At 38.0% G+C, this 22,618-nt stretch overlaps 1 protein-coding gene across 1 annotated transcript in view; it reads left to right on the top strand.

Moving 5' to 3' along the window:
• Positions 1-22,618, top strand: part of LOC143448749 (uncharacterized) — a 51,481-nt gene that overhangs the window by 13,394 nt on the left and 15,469 nt on the right. The window contains exons 3-47 of the mRNA XM_076948603.1: positions 110-220; positions 667-768; positions 1,534-1,647; positions 1,995-2,096; positions 2,414-2,527; positions 2,875-2,976; positions 3,294-3,407; positions 3,755-3,856; positions 4,176-4,292; positions 4,803-4,916; positions 6,419-8,500; positions 9,554-9,796; positions 9,974-10,207; positions 10,336-10,554; positions 10,634-10,748; positions 10,924-11,031; positions 11,122-11,341; positions 12,404-12,577; positions 12,688-12,886; positions 12,985-13,236; positions 13,352-13,582; positions 13,675-13,794; positions 14,094-14,305; positions 14,408-14,495; positions 14,729-14,893; positions 15,035-15,178; positions 15,306-15,584; positions 15,701-15,877; positions 15,949-16,133; positions 16,436-16,595; positions 16,934-17,153; positions 17,248-17,400; positions 17,537-17,662; positions 17,737-17,890; positions 18,117-18,252; positions 18,349-18,585; positions 18,788-18,882; positions 19,331-19,511; positions 19,865-20,045; positions 20,235-20,353; positions 20,550-20,663; positions 20,756-20,920; positions 21,012-21,290; positions 22,120-22,374; positions 22,488-22,618. Of these exons, the coding sequence (XP_076804718.1) occupies positions 110-220; positions 667-768; positions 1,534-1,647; positions 1,995-2,096; positions 2,414-2,527; positions 2,875-2,976; positions 3,294-3,407; positions 3,755-3,856; positions 4,176-4,292; positions 4,803-4,916; positions 6,419-8,500; positions 9,554-9,796; positions 9,974-10,207; positions 10,336-10,554; positions 10,634-10,748; positions 10,924-11,031; positions 11,122-11,341; positions 12,404-12,577; positions 12,688-12,886; positions 12,985-13,236; positions 13,352-13,582; positions 13,675-13,794; positions 14,094-14,305; positions 14,408-14,495; positions 14,729-14,893; positions 15,035-15,178; positions 15,306-15,584; positions 15,701-15,877; positions 15,949-16,133; positions 16,436-16,595; positions 16,934-17,153; positions 17,248-17,400; positions 17,537-17,662; positions 17,737-17,890; positions 18,117-18,252; positions 18,349-18,585; positions 18,788-18,882; positions 19,331-19,511; positions 19,865-20,045; positions 20,235-20,353; positions 20,550-20,663; positions 20,756-20,920; positions 21,012-21,290; positions 22,120-22,374; positions 22,488-22,618 (9,245 nt within the window). The remainder of the gene's footprint in view (positions 1-109; positions 221-666; positions 769-1,533; positions 1,648-1,994; positions 2,097-2,413; positions 2,528-2,874; positions 2,977-3,293; positions 3,408-3,754; positions 3,857-4,175; positions 4,293-4,802; positions 4,917-6,418; positions 8,501-9,553; positions 9,797-9,973; positions 10,208-10,335; positions 10,555-10,633; positions 10,749-10,923; positions 11,032-11,121; positions 11,342-12,403; positions 12,578-12,687; positions 12,887-12,984; positions 13,237-13,351; positions 13,583-13,674; positions 13,795-14,093; positions 14,306-14,407; positions 14,496-14,728; positions 14,894-15,034; positions 15,179-15,305; positions 15,585-15,700; positions 15,878-15,948; positions 16,134-16,435; positions 16,596-16,933; positions 17,154-17,247; positions 17,401-17,536; positions 17,663-17,736; positions 17,891-18,116; positions 18,253-18,348; positions 18,586-18,787; positions 18,883-19,330; positions 19,512-19,864; positions 20,046-20,234; positions 20,354-20,549; positions 20,664-20,755; positions 20,921-21,011; positions 21,291-22,119; positions 22,375-22,487) is intronic.

The following is a 22,618-nucleotide window of genomic DNA, read 5'->3' as shown; positions in this document are numbered from 1 at the left end:
AATTACTGGTACTATGCTTTTTGAGATTTTGTCTATTTTTTTGTTTCTAATTTACACGGTTGCAATTACTTGTTCTTCAAATTCACATCGTTTCTTTAATTTTTGTTAGGAATGAGAGAAGCATCAGCCCAAACAACGGCTGCTGAAGTCACAATGACAATGGAAACAGTAGGCACCGATGTACAAGAGACGACAAGAGTTGATTCAACCACAATGGAAGGTCGAATGCAAAACTCTTATATTTCAAGGCATTTCTTAAATAAGATTGTTTTTGTACATTTAATGGCTAAACCGTCATTCGCGTGCTACGGGCAGATACGGGCGCTTCACGAGACCTAGCATGTAACTGACTTCATTGATCGGCATGTCAGATGGTCAAAGAAGGTAACAAATGCCGTCGCTTGAGTACACGTTCAGCTCTAGGTGTGGTGGAACCTTGAAAACGATTTTCATAAAAACAAACGAAGCGCTTAAATATGTTTGTCATAGAATTTACAGTTTTTGTGTTGGATTCAGCTAAGCATATACACTTTCCTAATGGAACTAATCCAACGTTATATTGTTTTTATATGTATAGTACATGTAAGTAGAACCATTGTGCTTTTGCTATTTTAATAATGTGTTTGTCAAATCTGTAATTTGTTTGTTTGTTTGCTATTTGGTTAGAAATGACAGAAACCGCTGCCACAACAATGGCAAACGAAGGCACTGCAGCGACTGAGATGACGTCCATGGCAAATGCCACGGTTGATTCTACGTCAATGGAAGGTTGGAATCAATATTTTTAAACTTTTTGGGACATTTTAAATAACGTTAAATCTTATCGTTAAAAGTTATCTTATCGTTTAAAATTTACAATGATGGCGTTAAAATTTGTTTGGGCTTAAAAAAGATAAAAAATATTTCCATGCTCTGATTAATTAATTATCGCCATTAATATTTCTGTGAGTTCATCGCTAAGACAAGTCTGTCTGAAAGTAATGTTAGTATAATGACTTACAATGCATACTTCAACACACACGATATTAATAGAAAAATGGGAAAGGCTTCCTTGCTTCAACAATTTTTTTATGTCAAAACCCGTGACTTAGATCACGCATGAATAGGCAGGCGCAAACAAATTTTGCAGTGATGACGTAAAACTATGGTTGAGCGAGTAGGAAATTCGCTGTTTTTTGACAATTGTATTACTTTTGATTCTACGTCAATGGAAGGTTGGAATCAATATTTTTAAACTTTTTGGGACATTTTAAATAACGTTAAATCTTGTCGTTATTGTTTAAACCAGCGCTGTGTAAATCCGTGGCTCAATGGAAGATTTTGTGTCACTTATTTTCGTCTTTATGTATGGCCACTTGTCCAGTAACGACTATTTTTATTAATAAGCAGCAAATACAGTTGTTGAGAACACCCTGGTCAGCGGAAGATGACCGAAACAAACCAGGGAATTAACTTCTAGTTAGGAATATATCTGAAACTAATCTGCAACCATCTAAAACTGTCTGAAACTAATTCTTTAATCTGTTACAACAGAAACGACTGCAACCACAATGGCTGTTGAAAATTCAACAACGACTGAGATGATGACGGAAACAAGCACCATGGTAGAAATGACAAATGCTACAGTTGCTTCAGCCACGATGGAAGGTGCTTAGCATCGTTTTCATACTTCACGACTTTTTTGATTGAAAATGTATTTGTACGCGTTAAATGCTTACACACGGTTCGTTGCCGAATTCCACAACGGGGTTTTCTGTACGCCAAACATTTATAGTTTAAATTGGTATAAAGAAAACAATGATTTATTTCGCTATTTTAAATTACAGTTTTTGTGTTGGATTCAGCTAAGCATATACACTTTCCTAATGGATCTAATCCAACGTTATATTGCTTTTATATTTATAGTAGATGTAATTAGATTCATTGTGTTTTTGCTATTTTAATAATGTGTTTGTCAAATCTGTAATCTGTTTGTTTGTTTGCTATTTGCTTAGAAATGACAGAAACCACTGCCACAACAATGGCAAACGAAGGCACTGCAGCGACTGAGATGACGTCCATGGCAAATGCCACTGTTGATTCTACGTCAATGGAAGGTTGGAATCAATATTTTTAAACTTTTTGGGACATTTTAAATAACGTCAAATCTTGTCGCTATTGTTTAAACCAGCGCTGTGTAAACCCGTGGCTAAATGGAAGATTTTGTGTCACTCATTTTCGTGGTTATGTATGGCCACATGTCCAGTAGTGACTATTTTTATTAATAAGCAGCAAATAGTTGTTGAGAACACCCTGGAGAGCGGAAATTGACCGAAACAAACCAGGGAATTAACTTCTAGTTAGGAATATATCTGAATCTAATCTGTAACCATATAAAGCTGTCTGAAACTAATTCTGTAATTTGTTACAACAGAAACGACTGCAACCACAACGGCTGTTGAAAATTTAACAACGACTGAGATGCTGACGGAGACAAGCACCATGGCAGAAATGACAAATGCTACAGTTGCATCAACCACGATGGAAGGTGCTAAGCATCGTTTTCATACATCACGACTTTTTTGATTGAAAATGTATTTTTACGCGTTAAATGCTTACACACGGTTTGTTGCCGAATTCCACAAAGGGGTTTTCTGTAAGCCAAACATTTATACTTTAAATTGGTATAAAGAAAACAATGATTTAATTCGCTATTTTAATGTACAGTTTTTGTGTTGGATTCAGCTAAGCATATACATTTTCCTAATGGATCTAATCGAACGTTATATTGTTTTTATGTTTATAGTAGATGTAAGTAGATCCATTGTGCTTTTGCTATTTTAATAATGTGTTTGTCAAATCTGTAATCTGTTTGTTTGTTTGCTATTTGCTTAGAAATGACAGAAACCGCTGCCACAACAATGGCAAACGAAGGCACTGCAGCGACTGAGATGACGTCCATGGCAAATGCCACTGTTGATTCTACGTCAATGGAAGGTTGGAATCAATATTTTTAAACTTTTTGGGACATTTTAAATAACGTCAAATCTTGTCGCTATTGTTTAAACCAGCGCTGTGTAAACCCGTGGCTCAATGGAAGATTTTGTGTCACTCATTTTCGTGGTTATGTATGGCCACATGTCCAGTAGTGACTATTTTTATTAATAAGCAGCAAATAGTTGTTGAGAACACCCTGGAGAGCGGAAATTGACCGAAACAAACCAGGGAATTAACTTCTAGTTAGGAATATATCTGAATCTAATCTGTAACCATATAAAGCTGTCTGAAACTAATTCTGTAATTTGTTACAACAGAAACGACTGCAACCACAACGGCTGTTGAAAATTTAACAACGACTGAGATGCTGACGGAGACAAGCACCATGGCAGAAATGACAAATGCTACAGTTGCATCAACCACGATGGAAGGTGCTAAGCATCGTTTTCATACATCACGACTTTTTTGATTGAAAATGTATTTTTACGCGTTAAATGCTTACACACGGTTTGTTGCCGAATTCCACAAAGGGGTTTTCTGTAAGCCAAACATTTATACTTTAAATTGGTATAAAGAAAACAATGATTTAATTCGCTATTTTAATGTACAGTTTTTGTGTTGGATTCAGCTAAGCATATACATTTTCCTAATGGATCTAATCGAACGTTATATTGTTTTTATGTTTATAGTAGATGTAAGTAGATCCATTGTGCTTTTGCTATTTTAATAATGTGTTTGTCAAATCTGTAATCTGTTTGTTTGTTTGCTATTTGCTTAGAAATGACAGAAACCGCTGCCACAACAATGGCAAACGAAGGCACTGCAGCGACTGAGATGACGTCCATGGCAAATGCCACAGTTGATTCTACGTCAATGGAAGGTTGGAATCAATATTTTTAAACTTTTTGGGACATTTTAAATAACGTTAAATCTTGTCGTTATTGTTTAAACCAGCGCTGTGTAAATCCGTGGCTCAATGGAAGATTTTGTGTCACTTATTTTCGTCTTTATGTATGGCCACTTGTCCAGTAACGACTATTTTTATTAATAAGCAGCAAATACAGTTGTTGAGAACACCCTGGTCAGCGGAAGATGACCGAAACAAACCAGGGAATTAACTTCTAGTTAGGAATATATCTGAAACTAATCTGTAACCATCTAAAACTGTCTGAAACTAATTCTTTAATCTGTTACAACAGAAACGACTGCAACCACAACGGCTGTTGAAAATTCAACAACGACTGAGATGATGACGGAAACAAGCACCATGGTAGAAATGACAAATGCTACAGTTGCATCAACCACGATGAGTGATGGTAAACAAGACTTTTATGCTTATGGCAGTTTTAAGTAAAAAGAACAGCAACAAATTGACCAAGTTTCTGTTTATAAATTACAAAGAAATCCTGTTTTCTTATATTCAATTTTTTCAACACTCATATGTTAATTTAAATGCTTTAGTAAAGTGAGATACGTCATATTTGTATAAAAGCCCAACAGAACTATTTGTTGGACCACCAATACAATCGTATAAACAACAGAAACTTGTATATATAACTTTTTCTGCATAATGCTTGATAAGTATCTTAGTTGTAAAATACTGCACATTGATGTCCACAACTGGTTCAAAGTATTACGATGACACTGGAACAACTTTATCATTTACTCCGCCAACCCCTTAACTATACTGTAACTGAACATAAGAGTACGTATAAAACTATGTGATGTTCGTGTTGAGCTTTCCGTAACTGGCTGCCGAACTTTCATATATTCCGTCCCTTTTCAAAGCCTGTAGAATTAATTTTTTACTTTGTTTGAAATGACAGAAACCACTGTCACAACAATGACTGGAGACATCACTACATTGACCGAGATGATGAATGACACAAACACCATGGTGGAGATGACCGAAGTTACAACAGACTCAACCACATTGACAGGTTGTAAACAACAATGTTTTATTTTAGAGAGTGACTATATCACCGTAAGTAGGTCACGCAGCCTATTGTTAGGCGGTTGAGTTCCAAGAAATGCCATACAAAAAGTTGATTTTAGCTATTTAAGGTTTTGTTGGAGTTACATTTAGATTAGAAGGTAGATTGAGAATAAGTTTAGGTTATTATGTTGTTATATTTGAGTTAGGTTTACAAAAAATTGTAAAAAATAGCTTCGAATGTAAACTTTTTCCGGTGAAATAGTGGTAGCCTTAAAAAATCGGTTTCCTGTAGCAGAAGTTTGAAATGGCATAATGATGTTTACTGCTGCACAATTGTTGGATAGCGAACAAAACGATTCAAAGTCTCTGATTGAATGATTCTCACGCTCATGATTAGGTTTAGGTAACTGTGTCATAAAATTTAAGTTAGGTTTACAAGAAAAACTGTGAAAAATAGTTTTGAAATCACGATTTCTTCAGCGAAATAATGGAGAACTTTTTAATTGTGTGGTTTGGATCAATAGATAAGTTTTCACATATTCGTAATAGTATGTTATATTATAACCCGACTTATGGCAGCATTATTTGCAAACAATCGATTTTTTATGTAATGGTCGTTAAAACTCAGGTTTTGCGAATTAAGAACTACTTAAAGCCTAAATGTTATCCACTGTAACTAACTGCCTAACCTAACTAAATGCTTAACTTTTCGATAAAAGCTAAATATTTTCATGTAAATCAATAAACCATCTTTGTTTTCGCATTTCCGTTTTAAACAATTACTGTACTTTACACTGTCAAGAAGGTAATCATGTTAAAGGTCTTCCAAAATTGTCGTACGAACAATACGTACGTGCTGGGTATAATAATTGAAATAATAAAAATATTAAACAAAATTTAGTTAGGTTTCTTACTACGGAAGTCGGATTATTTCGGTTTACAAAGATCGAGATATAACTAACGTTTTGGCAAACCGTCTTGATTAACGTAATTTAAGTCTTATGTGATGTCCTGTTACAATTCGGTGTGCCAACATCTACTATAACTTATAGCGTACATGTATTTGCAGTGTGTAAGAACCTCCATCCATTGTGTTCGTAATAATTTCATCAATTTTGGTAGTGGTAAGATTTAACTGACTCTAAGGCAACGCTCTTAGTTTGTCATCTATAACATGAATTACGTCACTATTAATTGTACTGTACCGCTATTACTACAATGAAGAAACGTCAAGCTATGAAAAAGCGGTAGTTGAAGACTTCACTTAAGGATAATTTTTTTTGCAAAGCAAAAAGTTAAAACATAAAAAAATTTGGTCACTTGGTTATAGATTGCGAAAAATTGGCAGACTACATATTTGGAATAATAGCAAGAATATCGGCGGGAAACAAACCTAATATTTTCTTACGAAACAAACACGGAAGCACTAAATTAACATTAGAATCATTACTAAGTTGTACCATTAATAATTTCATAAACTAAAGACCTATTGTCATGCACTGTCAGACACGGCTGCAACAAATATGACAGAGATGGCTACTGAAGCAAGTTCAGCAACGGAAGCAGCAACCGAAGCAACTTCAACAACCGAAGCAAGTTCACCAACGGAAGCAGCAACCGAAGCAAGTTCAGCAACGGAAGCAGCAACCGAAGCAAGTTCAGCAACGGAAGTAGCAACTGAAGCAAGTTCAGCAACGGAAGCAGCAACCGAAGCAAGTACAGCGACGGAAGCAGCAACCGAAGCAAGTTCCACAACGGAAGTAGCAACCGAAGCAAACACAGCAACGGAAGCAACAACCGAAGCAACTTCAGCAACGGAAGCAGCAACCGAAGCAAGTTCATCAACGGAAGCAACAACCGAAGCAAGTTCAGCAACGGAAGCAGCGACCGAAGCAAGTTCAACAACGGAAGCAGCGACCGAAGCAAGTTCAGCAACGGTAGCAGTGACCGAAGCAAGTTCAGCAACGGAAGCAGCAACCGAAGCAAGTTCAGCAACGGAAGTAGCAACCGAAGCAAGTTCAGCAACGGAAGCAACAACCGAAGCAAGTTCAACAACGGTAGCAGCAACCGAAGCAAGTTCAGCAACGGAAGCAACAACCGAAGCAAGTTCAGCAACGGAAGCAGCAACCGAGGCAAGTTCAGCAACGGAAGCAGCAACCGAAGCAAGTTCAGCAACGGAAGCAGCAACCGAAGTAAGTTTAATAACGGAAGTAACAACCGAAGCAATTTCAGCAACGGAAGCAGCAACCGAAGCAAGTTCAACAACGGAAGCAGCAACCGAAGCAAGTTCAGCAACGGAAACAGCAACTGAAGCAAGTTCAGCAACGGAAGTAACAACCGAAGTAAGTTCAGCAACGGAAGCAACAACCGAAGCAAGTTCAGCAACGGAAGCAGCAACCGAAGCAAGTTCAGCAACGGAAGTAACAACCGAAGCAAGTTCAGCAACGGAAGCAGCAACCGAAGCAAGTTCAGCAACCGAAGCAGCAACCGAAGCAGCAACCGAAGCAGCAACCGAAGAAGGTTCAGCAACGGAAGCAGCGACCGAAGCAAGTTCAGCAACCGAAGTAAGTTTAATAACGGAAGTAACAACCGAAGCAATTTCAGCAACGGAAGCAGCAACCGAAGCAAGTTCAGCAACGGAAGCAGCAACTGAAGCAAGTTCAGCAACGGAAGCAGCAACCGAAGCAAGTTTAGCAACGGAAGCAGCAACCGAAGCAAGTTCAGCAACGGAAGCAGCGACCGAAGCAATTTCAGCAACGGAAGCAGCAACCGAAGCAAGTTCAGCAACGGAAGCATCAACCGAAGCAAGTTCAGCAACGGAAGCAGCAACCGAAGCAAGTTCAGCAACGGAAGCAGCAACCGAAGCAAGTTCAGCAACCGAAGCAAGTTCAGCAACGGAAGCAGGAACCGAAGCAAATACTGTAACGGAAGCAGCAACCGAAGCATCTTCAACAACGGAAGCAGCAAGCGAAGCAAATACTGCAACGGAAGAAACAACCGAAGCAAGTACAGCAACGGAAGCAGCAACTCAAACAAGTACAGCAACGGAAGCAGCAACCGAAGCAAACACAGCAACGGAAGCAGCAACCGAAGCAAGTTCAGCAACGGAAGCAAGTACAGCAACGGAAGCAGCAACTCAAACAAGTACAGCAACGGAAGCAGCAACCGAAGCAAGTTCAGCAAAGGAAGCAACAACCGAAGCAAGTACAGCAACGGAAGCAGCAACCGAAGCAAACACAGCAACGGAAGCAACAACCGAAGCAAGTTCAGCAACGGAAGCAAGTTCAGCAACGGAAGCAGCAACTCAAACAAGTACAGCAACGGAAGCAGCAACCGAAGCAAGTTCAGCAACTGAAGCAAGTTCAGCAACGGAAGCAGCAACTCAAACAAGTACAGCAACGGAAGCAACAACCGAAGCAAACACAGCAATGGAAGCAACAACCGAAGCAAGTTCAGCAACGGAAGCAGCAACCGAAGCAAGTTCAACAACGGAATCAGCAACCGAAGCAAGTTCTGCAACGGGAAGTATAACCGAATTTATAACTGAAGTAGGGACAACTGCTACAGAAACTTCAACTACAGTCCGTGGTGAGCCAACAGATTTTTGTGCCTATTTCTTTTAATCCAATATAGTTAAGTGTAGATAAGTTGCCTTATTTTTTATTATTGAGACGTTCCGTTATAATAGGCCTACGTTGTACATTACTTGGTTTAAGAGTTTTCGGTATACCAAAGCCTACTCTGTGAGAACATACATTTATGATCATTATTGTTGAAGACGTGCAGCTATTGGCTTGCTCGATATCTTGATGTAGAGGTGAACCACTGGGACCTAGAAAGTAGATTAAATTATTATCCTGCAAAAGCGGGCAATGGAAATGTTAATAATATACTTGCTGACGCTTTGTGACGGTTGCATACAGTGGTGTATTTAGTATTAGTGCTAGATTTAAAACTCCCATGTATGTCCATCGCCTTCTTCAGAACACCAACACATCGATTGGGAAAGCTTTCATTGTGGCGTTTGCAGTAAATTTTCCACCCCAGATATTCTACTTCCATTCTATCCTTACTACACGGTAAATAAACACCAAATTGTTCAACAGCGGACTTAATACTACTAAAAGAGAACTTGATGCAATAGTGAGCTAACAGTGTAGCTAACAATAAACCAACACCCTGACATACAAAAGTTATTGTTGAGATGCAAATTACACAGCAATGTTAAACATGAGGCTGCCACTATTTCGCCGAAAATAATCGTACGTTCGAAGCTATATTTTGACCAGTTGTTTTTTTTATCTAACTCAAATGTTACAACAACGTAAACTAAACCTAACCTCTAATCAAAATCTAACTTTACTTCACCTTAAATAACCTAATTTTAGTATCATATGGTTAAGTGGCGTTTTTAATTGGCTTGGAAGAAACCTATTAGTAGTACACATTAATTAACAAGGCTTTTGAGTATTTTCCTGCAAACGTCAAAATAAAAATACAGTAACTTCAAAACTTGAACGCATTTGAGCTGTGGTAAGGTGGGTGCCATTGAGGTTTAGAGTTTAGCTCATGGCTAAAAAATGTTACACAACGTTGTTTAGTTTCTTCTTTCGTTATTAATTGCTGTGTTTATGTTTATAGGCTGTCCAAATCTGACCCTGACTAACGTGTCCGTCGGTGTTGATGTCATTTGTTTTACAATCAACTATGCAGCCCAAACATCTTTTAACATCAGTTACGGCACTCCAAATTCACAGGCTATGATGTTATCCTACATTGTCGATACTACAGTCTTGTTAACTGAGCTGTCTCCTACGGGCCAGTATATGATAACTGTTGCGCCAAATGATTGCCCACAAACTGTGGATACCACCTTGACGACAGGTAATCCCATTGTTTTAATGAAAGCTACGAAATTGCTTAAAAAAATTAAATTTTAATTTCGTTCAGATTGAGGCCTTCAGTAACAATTGCTCTTAAACTAAATATAACAGCCCTTAGTTTTATACGTTAACGTTTTTACTCTGTTCTCTTTTCTTTACGTTTGTATCTTACTTTTAGTGGGACAATGCATCAAACCGTGCATGAATGGAAATTGTTTTGTAAATAATTCCAACCCAGGAGAATATTTCTGCAAGTGCTTCGACGGGTTCGTCTTGGCTGACGGCAGCGATCAGAATTGTATTGAGAGTTCAGTTTGCAGTAATTCCGACTGTGGCGCTAACGCACAGTGTACGAACTCTGATGGTTGTGTGTGTTTACCTGGATACAGAGAAAACCCTATAAACTGTGAATGTAAGTTTTGAAAGATGCAAAAATTATGAGTGTTCTGAAATAATTTGTGGTTTGTTCTAAAGTTATGCGTTTGATATATTGCGAAACCTCTTTTCAATGCCAGTGATTTCTCTCATTCTTTGTGATAGTGAACGACTTATGCAACACTAATCCCTGCCAAAATGGTGCCATTTGCAGTACAAATGGACTCACAGTGACATGTGCTTGTCCTCCGAATTATTTTGGTAGCCTATGCACCATATTTCAATCACCTTGTTCGTCAAATCCATGTAAAAATAATGGCATTTGTCATTCTAATTCATCATCCAGTCTTCCGTTTGACTGTATGTGCCCATCAACATACACAGGTTTGTTTATATTTTGAATAAGTTTAGTTTAAAGTTCAATTCATTTTTAATTGCACTTGCCATGTCTAATGTTAATCAGGATCCACGTGCGCTATGGATGTTAACGAATGCTTGCAAGCTAATACGTGTGATGAGAATGCAAACTGCAGCAATTCTGTCGGTGGTTTTTCGTGCACTTGCAACGAGGGCTTTAGGTGGAATATGCCGTAACGTGATCTTATTAAACTACTATAATTTACAAAAGATGCTCATTGCATTATTCATTATGCGTTCATTTTGTCATCAATTATATTTACCTTTATCATCAACAAAACCAATTGTAAATTTATGGAACCAAGGCAGGAAATTAATCTTTAAAACATGTTCAAGGTCTAACGGAAGGGGCGGATGCTTAAAAATTATTCTGTTTCCTTTCGGTGAAGATGAAGGCGATACTCCGCTAGTTATTGGTGATGACGTGCAGTCGGATGCTTTGACGTCAGTATAAACATTTTCTGTGAATGCATTTATCAAAGCTGGTATTTCAAGAACGCAACTTGCGGTTAAACCTAATTTCTTGTTGTACAGCCTAGATTATGCAATCCCATTCGGGTCGGAAGTTTTTACAAATATTCGGCTTACATCTAACGGTATCATTGCCTTGGGTTCCGCTTTTTACTACGCACGATCACTATATCGTCCACCAACCAATGGTTTTGGCCGACTATCACGTAGGGTTGCGTTATTGGCTCCATTTTGGGACGATTTCCAACCAAGTGTAAACAACGCAGGCCGAGTCTATTACCAGGTATTTTAAAAGCAACAACATACTCGTTTGCTTAGTTAGATAAGTTATGAGCGAACCATAAATTAAAAGTTCATTAATACTCTTTTTATTTAACTTCGCTGATAACGAAGTTTTGTTTAACTTTTGTTGTAGCATTGTAGCATTGTTGGTCCCGGCAGAAACCCTATTTAAAAGATCTCAATGTAGTATATACTGCGAACAAGTTATAAAGAAAGAAAATAATCCCTTAATACATTTAGTTATGGCACATCAAATCAAATCTAAAGCGCAATTTTAAACTAATGAGGAACACAACAAACGCAGCATATAAAGCAAATCAAAAAGAACACATCTGGTTTAACATAGAATTTACTTTAAAAGTTTTAATTTACAACTTGTAGACTATATCAATAAAAATAGCTAGCTTAAAACAATAAACATATCCTGACCTTTTATATAAATTATTCGAAATGCGAACTAAACACAACAAAGCTACATGTGCTGCATGTTACGGAGATAATAGCAAAACATCAACATAAACGAAACTCACAACCCCACTAACAGCGAAAAGCTTCCTGTGTAGGCTACAATCCATGTACATGGCTGTTGGATGAAGTTGGAATAATAACTTTGCTTTCCGTAACTTAAGGCCAATTCATCTACAAAAATATCTATGAACTTCTGTGCATAACACTTGAGCCCGAGTCAAGTCTGACACGAACCTGTACATAGTCGAAAGGGAAAAGAAATTCTCAAAACAGTAGAAGTCACCAAGTGTAAAGTGGACAAGTAAAACTTGTTTTACCAAACTAACTGAGATAAACTAGTGAATAATTGATAATTGAAATATAGGGTCCGGTGCTTATAACATAGCCATTAAGCTTGCGATAGCCAATGCTTGTCTTTTGGCGAGGTCAGGGTGTATATGCTTAAAAGCTGCGACAGCTGGCCATTTCCAAAGCGCTACTACGTCTTATGAAATTTTTATTCTGAATTGTTTTAAGACTGAACTACATCGTATTTTTTTATTTTTAAGTACTGGCGCAAAGAGATAATTTTGCTTAATCTGTACCAATTCCATAGCACTACGACGTCATTAGCGGAGGTCAAAGTAACAGAGGTGACGCAATAATTGCTCAAGTGAAAGAACGGATTGAAACCAGATACAACATCACCGACTTTAATCCAATTTTTGTCTACAAAGCAACATGGATGAACGTGACAATGTATCCCGATTCGTCCTTGTTCCGTAACTATGTATGTTGACAATGACATATAGACCCAAAATATAAGCTGCATACAAGTGTGTTTTGCATATGTTTTACGTAGGCCAACGAATGCATTTTTATCTGTCGTTCTATTTTCAGCCGAGCACCTTTCAGGCCGTTCTCACCACTGATGGATGTAACACCTACGTCATGTACTTGTACAAAGAAGAGGCGATGCTTTGGCAAACTGGACTCCGAAACGTCGACGAAGCTTTGATTGGTTATACGAACGGTGCAGACATGAGCTACGTTGAAACGCAACGAAATTACAGACCAGATCAGAGAAGCCAAACTGGAGGTACTCTTAACTTAAGCTCATATTTGCGTAAATACAACATCATATGAGACCATAGTATTTATATTACAAGTAATGCATTGAAATATTTGTGTCTGCAGGTGGTACTAAAGGCCAATACTTTTACAAGCTTACCAGTAGTGTCAGTGATGTGCAAAATGCAAGGTGTGACTGCTTGCGGTGGTATCTTAACGATGTACGAAGTGGCTACACACCGATAAGATATGATAATTGTCCCCGTAGCAGTTTCCAGGCAGTCGTTGACTCTCGCTTTGCGCCAAGTATTGAAAATGCCCTTTTGTCGGCAGGCATAAAACCGTCTTCTGATTTAGATGAGTGGAGATTTGATAGACGTGAGTTTGGTTTCAGAATATATCAACTATAGAAATGATGGTATAAGGATGTTAAAAGTGAGCGCAAAGCATTCGGTGATAGACTACATTTTTACTAACTTTATTGTTTGACTAGAACCGTCCAACCAATGTTTTCAACGTCGCTTCGGTACCGGACCAAGGTGCTGTTATTCTCGGCGGCGGTTTATCAGGTCAAGATTTTGGAGATTTGCTGGTTGGGTAGGGCCCCTTACCAGGGGACCGCGTCAAAGTCGCACAGAACGGTTTCAGATACCACGAATAGATAGTTCTGGAAACCGCTTTGATAAAAGAAGCAATTTTGAGACCGAGTTTCAAAACGCTTTAGGTATGGAGGAAGAAAGATAAACTGAATGTATCATTAGTGGCCGATTACATTAAGTTGTTTAATGATTGATTCTCGCCTTGAATCTTTTCCAGATGGTGATTTGATTCCAAGAAGACAATGCTGTATTACAAGTCGTTCATCAGGCTACTGCCGACTTTATCGGTTAAGAAGACCTGCTGCGACTAGTAACCGATACTTTGCGTGCATTCCCAGTCAGTATAAGCTCCTTTTTTGTTTGCTAAATAACTGCATAGTAATTGTGTTCCATATGTTTGTAAATAAACATTAACGTAAACAATATAACGTGACAAGCTTATATCTCAGCAGTATTACACCAAATTGCTCGTTACAAAGACTAAGGCAGCAGTTAAAGTTCCCATACATTTTTACTTAAGTTCTCTTAATGCAACCCAAAATGATGAAAATTTCAATTTGCTGCTGTAAACTGGATTGTCATTTTTGGCATCATGCTTATATCTATTTTAGTTTATCAATGTCCTATATTTTACAGGCTTTCTTTGGGGTGATCCCCACATTACAACCTTGAACAGTGTTTCTTACACTTTCAACGGACTTGGCGAATACATCATGGTATATGCGCCGAACATCATAACTGTGCAAGCTCGAACAAAAAAGGTTGCAAAGGAAGATGGAACCTTATCAGACGCTACTGGTTTTGTTGCCTTCGCCGTACGAGATCACACCAACAACGAGTCGGGGGTTGTAAGTTTAAGAAGAAAAAACGGCAAACGTTAACATTTACGACGGTTAAACTAGTAAGAGTTATCATCGGTTTTTGACGTTGTTTTTTCAATTAACATGTAGGTCCAGTTTGAACTCGATTACAATAATCCGAACGGAAATGGTGTGATTGTAAAAGTGAATGGTCAAATACAAACCGGTATTGACTCATGTGAGTATTCAATAAAGTCAAAAATATTGTTACATATGTATATACAGCTATGTTCAATGAGTTATGTTCGAAACGCAACCTGCTATAGTCCTGTTGTGAGCAATCGATTGTTCGGAAAACGTGATTATCACATTTCAATTCTGATTCGTAAGTTATAATAGCATTCAACATTATTATATCCGATTAGAGATTAGTAGATTTTAATGTTAATACACTGTATACGAATATATCAGCTGATAACCTCGTGGAATCTGTGGCCTTGTCCTTGAATAACGGCAGCTATGAAGCAACGTTCCCTAGCGAACAGTCTGTGACTGTGAGTGCAACATCTTTTCTCCTTACTATACAGTTCACTGGAGATCCAAGCAAATTGCAGAACGTATCCAAGGGTTTACTTGGTTAGTTATGTTTGTTACCGAGTCTAACCGGTGCAGTGAATATTTTATAGATAACTTCAGTATAGATAAGTGCATCAACAAATTGAAAATACGAAAAATTTCAATAGGATTGATCATTAATGTGAATGTTGTGTAAATAAGGTTTTTGGAGCAACATAAAAGAAGACGACTTTCAGTTGAGAAACGGAACCACTTTGGACTACAACGAGCTTAAAGTCACCACTGACTTGGATATATTGAATGGAACGCTCTCTGAGATGAAGCTTTACGAATTCGGGCAAACTTGTAAGTTTTGATCATTGCTAATAAAAAGATATAGTGACACCTGGATATATTGCCCAACACCTATGAAAAGAGTTTATTACATAACCCTTGTGTATTGTAGTTTTTTCATTATATTTCCTTGTTGTAGGGAAAATATCGGAAAACGAAAGCTTGTTCAATTACACTGGTGGCAACGACACGTTTCCAATGCACAATCCAGAAAACTCGCCTGACCCGCCCTTCTTGGAAGTTCTCGTTGCGGAACAAAGAAGCTCAAGTTTATTCGAGGAAATAAGAGCTAACTGCACAATGAGTGAGACTCTGTCTACTCAATGCTTGTACGATACATTGACCACAAATAGGACAGAAATCGGCCAAACCACATTAGAAGATGCAGCGTCGTCAGTGGAAACTAGTGCAACAAATGGTAAAATCAGTTTCAAACTGTGGTTAAACCTTCATGTGGCGTAGTAATTATAATAGTCTATGTCTGAGATGTTGAAGTTGATTACAACTTAGTTTACATTTCTTTTATCTTTGCAGCTAATACTCCGCCGAATGCAACAATTCCTGAAATGGGAAATTTTGTAAATGGATTTCTTCAAGCACAAATTAATGTAACTAGCATGTTCAGGATAGAAGCAACGGACATGGATGGAGATGACATAACGTATGGATTAGCGGACGAAAATGAGCTGCCTAATGTGTCGGTTGATTCAAGTGAGTTTTTTAAACTGATCCAATGTTTCATTGACTGAATATCAATTGCAACTGTATAATGTCTTCCCTAGCGAGCGGCATGGCCACATGGACACCATCTACCGCAGATCTATCTCGAGAAAATATTTCGCTCGTCGTACAAGCTGCCGATCCCATCGGTGAAACTGTGATTGCGATTGCTATTAAACTTTGTCCATGTCAAAACAATGGCACTTGCTTGTATGACACGATTTTTTCTGGCTCCGACACTTTCCAGGTACAGTTCATTAGAGGAGGCAAAGTCTAGCATTAAACATATATGCTAGAAATGTACAGTATATGACCCTGAGTTTCTCCGTTCGGGTAGGTAATATCTATGCCTATAATGTCGAAGATATACCGAAATGAATTTTTCAGTATATGAGCATATTTGCCCGACGCAACATACGTTCATGCAATTAACTGTTTCCAGACATCTTTTTCCCTTTTAGCGGAAAATTTGTGACCTGAACTTTCGGGATATTCAAATGACAATTTCATGAAACAAGGCAAAGTCTTATTGTTATTGTCCTTCTTTAGATTACACAATGCAACTGCACCGAAGCGTACAGTGGGGACGATTGTTCCGAAGACAGAAATGGTTGCGAGCTTTCAGCTTGTTACACCAACGTCACCTGCACTGACAATCCAGCCCCCCAGGTCGGAGAAATGTGCGGCCCTTGTCCTAATGGTACAACTGGTAGGTCACCATTTCGGACAAATCTTGTTTAAGAATGTCGTTTTCGTGAGTTAGTACAGTCAGACCACGCTTTTTCGGCTCGATATTATTTTGCCCGGTTATTGTTTTGATTCCAATTATCTGGATATCTGGCTAAAACCACATTTTGTGACGAAACAAATTGGTCCGGATTAACCTGGGCTGACTTATTTTTTACCGTTTTTTTTCAGAATTGCTTTGTGTAATGAGAAACGACGGCCTTTGTCTGATTATAATCGTCTAATTATAGTATAGAAATGTACACGTACAATTCAGATACCTTTCTAACTTATTTTTAAGCTGTTTGTTGAAACACACAGGCGATGGAAGAAACTGTACAGCAATAAACTTTTGTCAGTCAAATCCATGCAGTCAGATTTGCAATCCTATTTTTAATGGCTTCAACTGTTCATGCTTGGATGGATACCGGGTTAATTCAGCAAACTCTTCACTTTGTGAGGACATCAACGAATGCACGGAGACTATGCCATGCCAAACTATACCAAGCTCTACTTGCAATAACAACATAGGAAACTTCAGGTTTGCTTGTTTTCGTGCTGATAATATCATTTGACTTCAAAAAGTAAATTCAGAAGAATCTAATTCTACGCGAAGCCTCAATGTTTATCCACAGCTGCGATTGCGATACCGGGTATGTTGAGGTTGGGTCTGTTTGCAACAACATCAATGAATGCGACTTAGGCACGGACGGTTGCGACAACATCACCACAACATGCTTAGATCAGTTGGGGACTTTTCAATGCATGTGCAGAGCGGGTTACAGACGGTGAGTTATGATCTGATATGTCGTTACATAGCGAAAAAGAAATACAAATTCACCAAAGTGAAAATTTTGCCGAACTATTTACTGGATTGTTAATCAACCAATTGTCCCACGAATACTAACTTAAATCTTTGTACAGACAAATGAATGACTCTGCCATGCAATCTCCGTGCGTTGATATTGACGAGTGTGCAGATAGAACACACAACTGCCTTTCCGGACAGAGTTGTGTCAACATGAATGGCACCTTTCGTTGTGAATGCGCGTAAGTGGCGTTGTGCATCCGCCTTTCTAAATATTAGTTCTAAATATCAAACATTTGTTGAACTTCTGCATCAGATTTGGATTTCAAAATACCAGCGGCACTTGTGAAGACATAAATGAATGTTCAAATTCATCTTTAAACGATTGCAACACGACAGTTTCACTTTGTATTAACAACGATGGAGGTTACAACTGCTCATGTCAAGCTGGATTTAGCGGGAATGGGAGAGTAAGAAATGAACATCATTTTCACACAATTATTTCTATTGTACGTTAAGTTAAAGAAGACACTCACTAAATATGAATAACGATGCCGCTGTACTCATTGTAAAAACGTTTTGTTTTTATAAAACAAAGACGAGCAGTCGAAATAAAATTGATTTGAATTTATGGCAAATTGATTTTTTCTCCGTTTCCTGTACATAATATTACAGTTTGTTGTACTTAATCCACAGGACTGTGTTGATATAAATGAATGTCAAGATACCAACTCCTGCGATTCGAATGCTGCTTGCGACAATACTTTCGGAGGATTCGACTGCATTTGCAACCCTGGTTTTAGAGAAGGTTTAGGAACCTGCGACAACATCAGTAAGTTTAATTTACAAAACGTAAACTACTTTATTTTGCTTTCTTCGACATATGTTTGTCGCGATTGCTATAAACTGACTGATTTCGTGATTACAGACGAATGCCAAGACAACACGCACAACTGCCATGCCAACGCAACATGCACGGACACAGAAGGAAGCTTTCAATGCGTTTGTGTTGAAGGATTCTCAGGTAACGGTACAGAATGTGAAGATGTGAACGAGTGCGCCGCCGGCAATTTGTGCGTCACTGGCGCTGACTGCATAAACATCCCTGGAAGCTTCTCTTGCGTTTGCAATTCGTCTTACTACGGGAACGGATCTGTATGTCGACGTAAGTATAACGTAGCCTAATAATAATTACATAAAAAACACTGTCTTATTTAAAGGAAAAAGTATATTTGAGGCTGTATACCTTCATGCTAAAAATATTGTTTATCATTTCGGATTATGTGACGTACTAAAAATATGTATATCTTTTACAATATCCCATCTGAGCCTTGGTTGATGTATAATTAGTTGCTTGTTGATTTTAGTGAAACCGGTGCTTGGACCAGTCAGTGCAATATCGACTGCAACAACATGCATTGTCATTCTAGTGGACAATTCTTTCTCGTATTCTAACTACACGGTTAGCACTTCTGACTATTTGCGTATCATCTAGCTAGGATATCGTTTGCGTTTCAAAGCTTGTTATATTGACGGAAAAGACAAACTAAATATCAAATTCTAACAAAGTTACATTTCGCGGATCACTTTTCAGCAAATATATGGTTAAATATAACTGTAATTTTTGATTTATAATTTACGGAAAAATGTCATCATCAAATCACGCTGTTAAATGCTAATCATATTGTGAAACAACCCAACCTTTACTATCTAAAAGGCTAACTTTCTTTTATTTATTTTAAATATATATTTAACTATACTTTTAAAACCGCTAATTTGTCTTTTTTCGCTTGATTTCATTTTCATTAATTGTTTTCTTGTACAGTTGTGTATTGTACATTACAATTGCCCAAACTTCATACAGTTTTTAAATTCAATGATCTGATTTTGCTTTATACACATCCATATAGGTCAGATTGGAATCCCTTGGTGTGATGCGAAGAAGCGTCGACACATCCTTACCTTCTATCCAGATATGTGGTTTAAGTCCGAACACCAACTATAATATTTCAGCTGGAGTAACCTTGGAGACAAACTCCAATGAAGAAATTGTCGATCCAATCTTCAGCAACCCTGTAACCGTTTTGACAGGTTAGATTAATCGGTGTTGTTCTATACTCAATCAGCAGTTCTCTCGGTCAATCAGTCAATTCACCGATCAATAGTATCCATCCTGGGTATATCAGGCCAAATCATAGTTTGATATGCTTTCATAAAACTGCTTGAAAATGTGTATTTTTTACTCAACAAATGCTGTCTCCGTCAGCCGTTCTTTTGGTTAAAATTGATGTTTGTGATAAGTGTTTCCCTTCAAATATTATTGAATTTTTAAATGCAACTTTAACAGAAACATTGTTCTAAAAGTGTTTGTTCAGACCTACTGTACGTTGTAAAACTTAAATAATTTACATAATATTTTCACAAGAATTCATTTTTTTACACAGAACAAGTAAAGCTGCAGCTCAACCTACTGCTATCAAACGAGACGTTTACTGCCGACCTTTTGGATATCAACTCGTCACGATCTCAAATGCTTATAAACAGCACCACCCTAGCACTTATAAATGAGTTCAATTCTGGCCCATTATCGTTCAATCTTGTGACCGTTGCATTTTTGGCTTTCAGGTTGGCAACATTTTTGCATAAAATTTTGTATATAAAGCTTAATGAAGATACGTTTAGGAACGGAGATCAGAATTTTTAAACTGTAATTTACAATATTTCTATTGTACCACGTTTTATTTTTAAGCGCTTTAAAAATTGTGTTGTATGAGTTATATTACATGTTGTTTGACATCTATCACTTTTCTGCAGAAACGGGAGTGTGCGCGCCAGCACTGAAGCTGTAGTTGACAGCAATAATGCTTCAGTTGCCAGCACGAACGTGTCTGGCGTCTTCAGTGGATCAATGAGATTTTCAGATCCAATGACAAGTGAGTGATAAAATTGCTTTCGAAATTTCGATAATACTCGTTTTTCCACTTTTTGTCAAAATGTTGCTTAGAGCATTGGACGAATTCAGAGTCCTTTTACAAAATCTGTTATTTAAGAAATTCACTCAAAGATGTTTATGAGATTTATAAAGTATTTGGTCTGAAGAATGGAAAAACAGAATTTCTCGTTTTTCAGTGTCTTCATTATCTCAACCCGGCCCAATTATGATCACTGCATTTGGATCCGAAAACGTCACATTTATTTTTTCTTCGGGGTCTTTGATGGACGTCACTCAATACCAAGTCGAAGGTACAATACGCTGTAAAGTTAGCAAACAATCCTGATAACTTGTCAAGACTTGTCGTTTCTTATAATTTTCAACACACTCACTTTCATTGCAGTGTCATGTGACGGAAGCACCGACATCATGTCCACCAATGAGACAGAGCTCGTGGTTACCCAACTTTCTTCGAACACAATCTGCTCAGCTCGGGCCAGGGCCTTGGTCGAAGTGGGAACCGTTGTTGCTTACTCTCCTTACACCGACAGCGTGACATTCACCACACGTAAGCTTTGTTTGTTAAAAATGGCTTTGAAGTGTTTGTGGAACAACGTGTTTAAGCTACGTTGATAATTTTAATTTGTTATCAATTGCAGTGCACGTCGTGAGCATTTTATCAGTGAGTGCCAGTGGCACATCCGCACAAGTGACTTTCGTGAACGTCATGAATCGCGTTACAATGTACACGATCACAACTAACCCAGCAACAACCACCGATGAGTTTACAGCATCTGATGTTAATGGGCCGAACATCATCAGGACATTGGACGGCTTGACAACCGGCACCGAGTATATGATTACGGTTTCAATTACGACTCAAGACCATGTGGGCGATAGCAGAACAGTATCGGATTCCATGAATGTCACAACGTCAAGTAAATGAGATTTGGTTTGTTATGATATTGGCCGGGTTTTGCAACTATGTCCATATTTAATGCGCATTAATAGACGTTCAAAATGCATATGTTATACCCGATAAATCAAACTGATTTTGTCATTTCAACCGCGAATGAACGCTGCAGACACTTATGTCTTGGTTTGGTGACACTTAATCACACGACACTTAATCACGCTACACTTAATCACCAGACAAGAATCACTTGGACAGCTAATCACACATTTACAGTATCTAAAACTGCAAGTCTACACATGGGAAATGTGAGAAACTGCACGAAGATAAAATAAAATTTCACTTGACAAATAAAGGTCAACTTTTTCAATTCACATTTCCCATGTGTGATTAAATGTCGCGTGATTAAATGTCCAAGTGATTATGTGTCGCGTGATTAAATGTCGCGTGATTATGTGTCTGTACAGTGTACACCTTATGTCTTAAGAAACCTTTTTGCGTTTATCATGCTTCCTTTTACACTCTCGCGCTTCAAACGATCTGTGTGAAACTGAAAGTGTCAAGGATTGTTTTGAGCTATAATAACAGAATCTTGCATCTTTTGTAAAAATTCATGAAAAGACTTCGAATTGCGCAACTTAAGCTACGACCAGTGATGCCGAAATGGACACTAAAAGTTTATGAAACATAAAACTTTGCCACTTATGTATTTCTTGAAGTGACTATAACTGGTTGCTATTGGTGCTTAATCGAATTTTTAGTTTTTAACCATTCGCATTTGCATTCTTGGACTCATTATCTGCAGATAAAAGCTTAAAGTTAAACTCATTAATTGCAATGTTCGTTTTGCGCAGACGCTTCTACAGTAAATGGTGTGAGAATACAAGAAGTCACAAGTACAGCGTTTACGGTTACTTTCGACAACGTGGTTGATGCAACAGTAACAGGATATGTAGTTCGTGTGTATCTCGGTGATAATTACACCGATTACGAATCCAGTATTTCCACTGTTCCCATCTCTGGAGTGTCACCGCTCAACAACGAATATCTGGTTTCTGTTGCTTTTGAAACACCTACTCGCAGCGATTTTTCAAGCAACGTTAGCACAAGTAAGCTTTGTACAAATTAATCGTCTGAGTATAGTTGAATTAAAGTTGGTTCTTTTCAAACACTTGGGTAACCTTCAACTTTTTATTAATTGGTTGTATTCCTGTTATTTCAGTGATTTGGAATTTCAATGAAACCTTTGAAACAAGTTTCTTTATTTCCTGGGACGAATACCCAGGTAGAACATTTTATGATTACTCGGTTTTTGTCGACGTTGTCGAATGGTTTGCCAACAATGAAGTGGCG

The sequence above is a fragment of the Clavelina lepadiformis genome, chromosome 3 (genome assembly GCF_947623445.1).
Source record: "Clavelina lepadiformis chromosome 3, kaClaLepa1.1, whole genome shotgun sequence".
Lineage (NCBI taxonomy): Eukaryota > Metazoa > Chordata > Ascidiacea > Aplousobranchia > Clavelinidae > Clavelina > Clavelina lepadiformis.
This window is presented reverse-complemented; position numbering and strand designations above follow the sequence as displayed.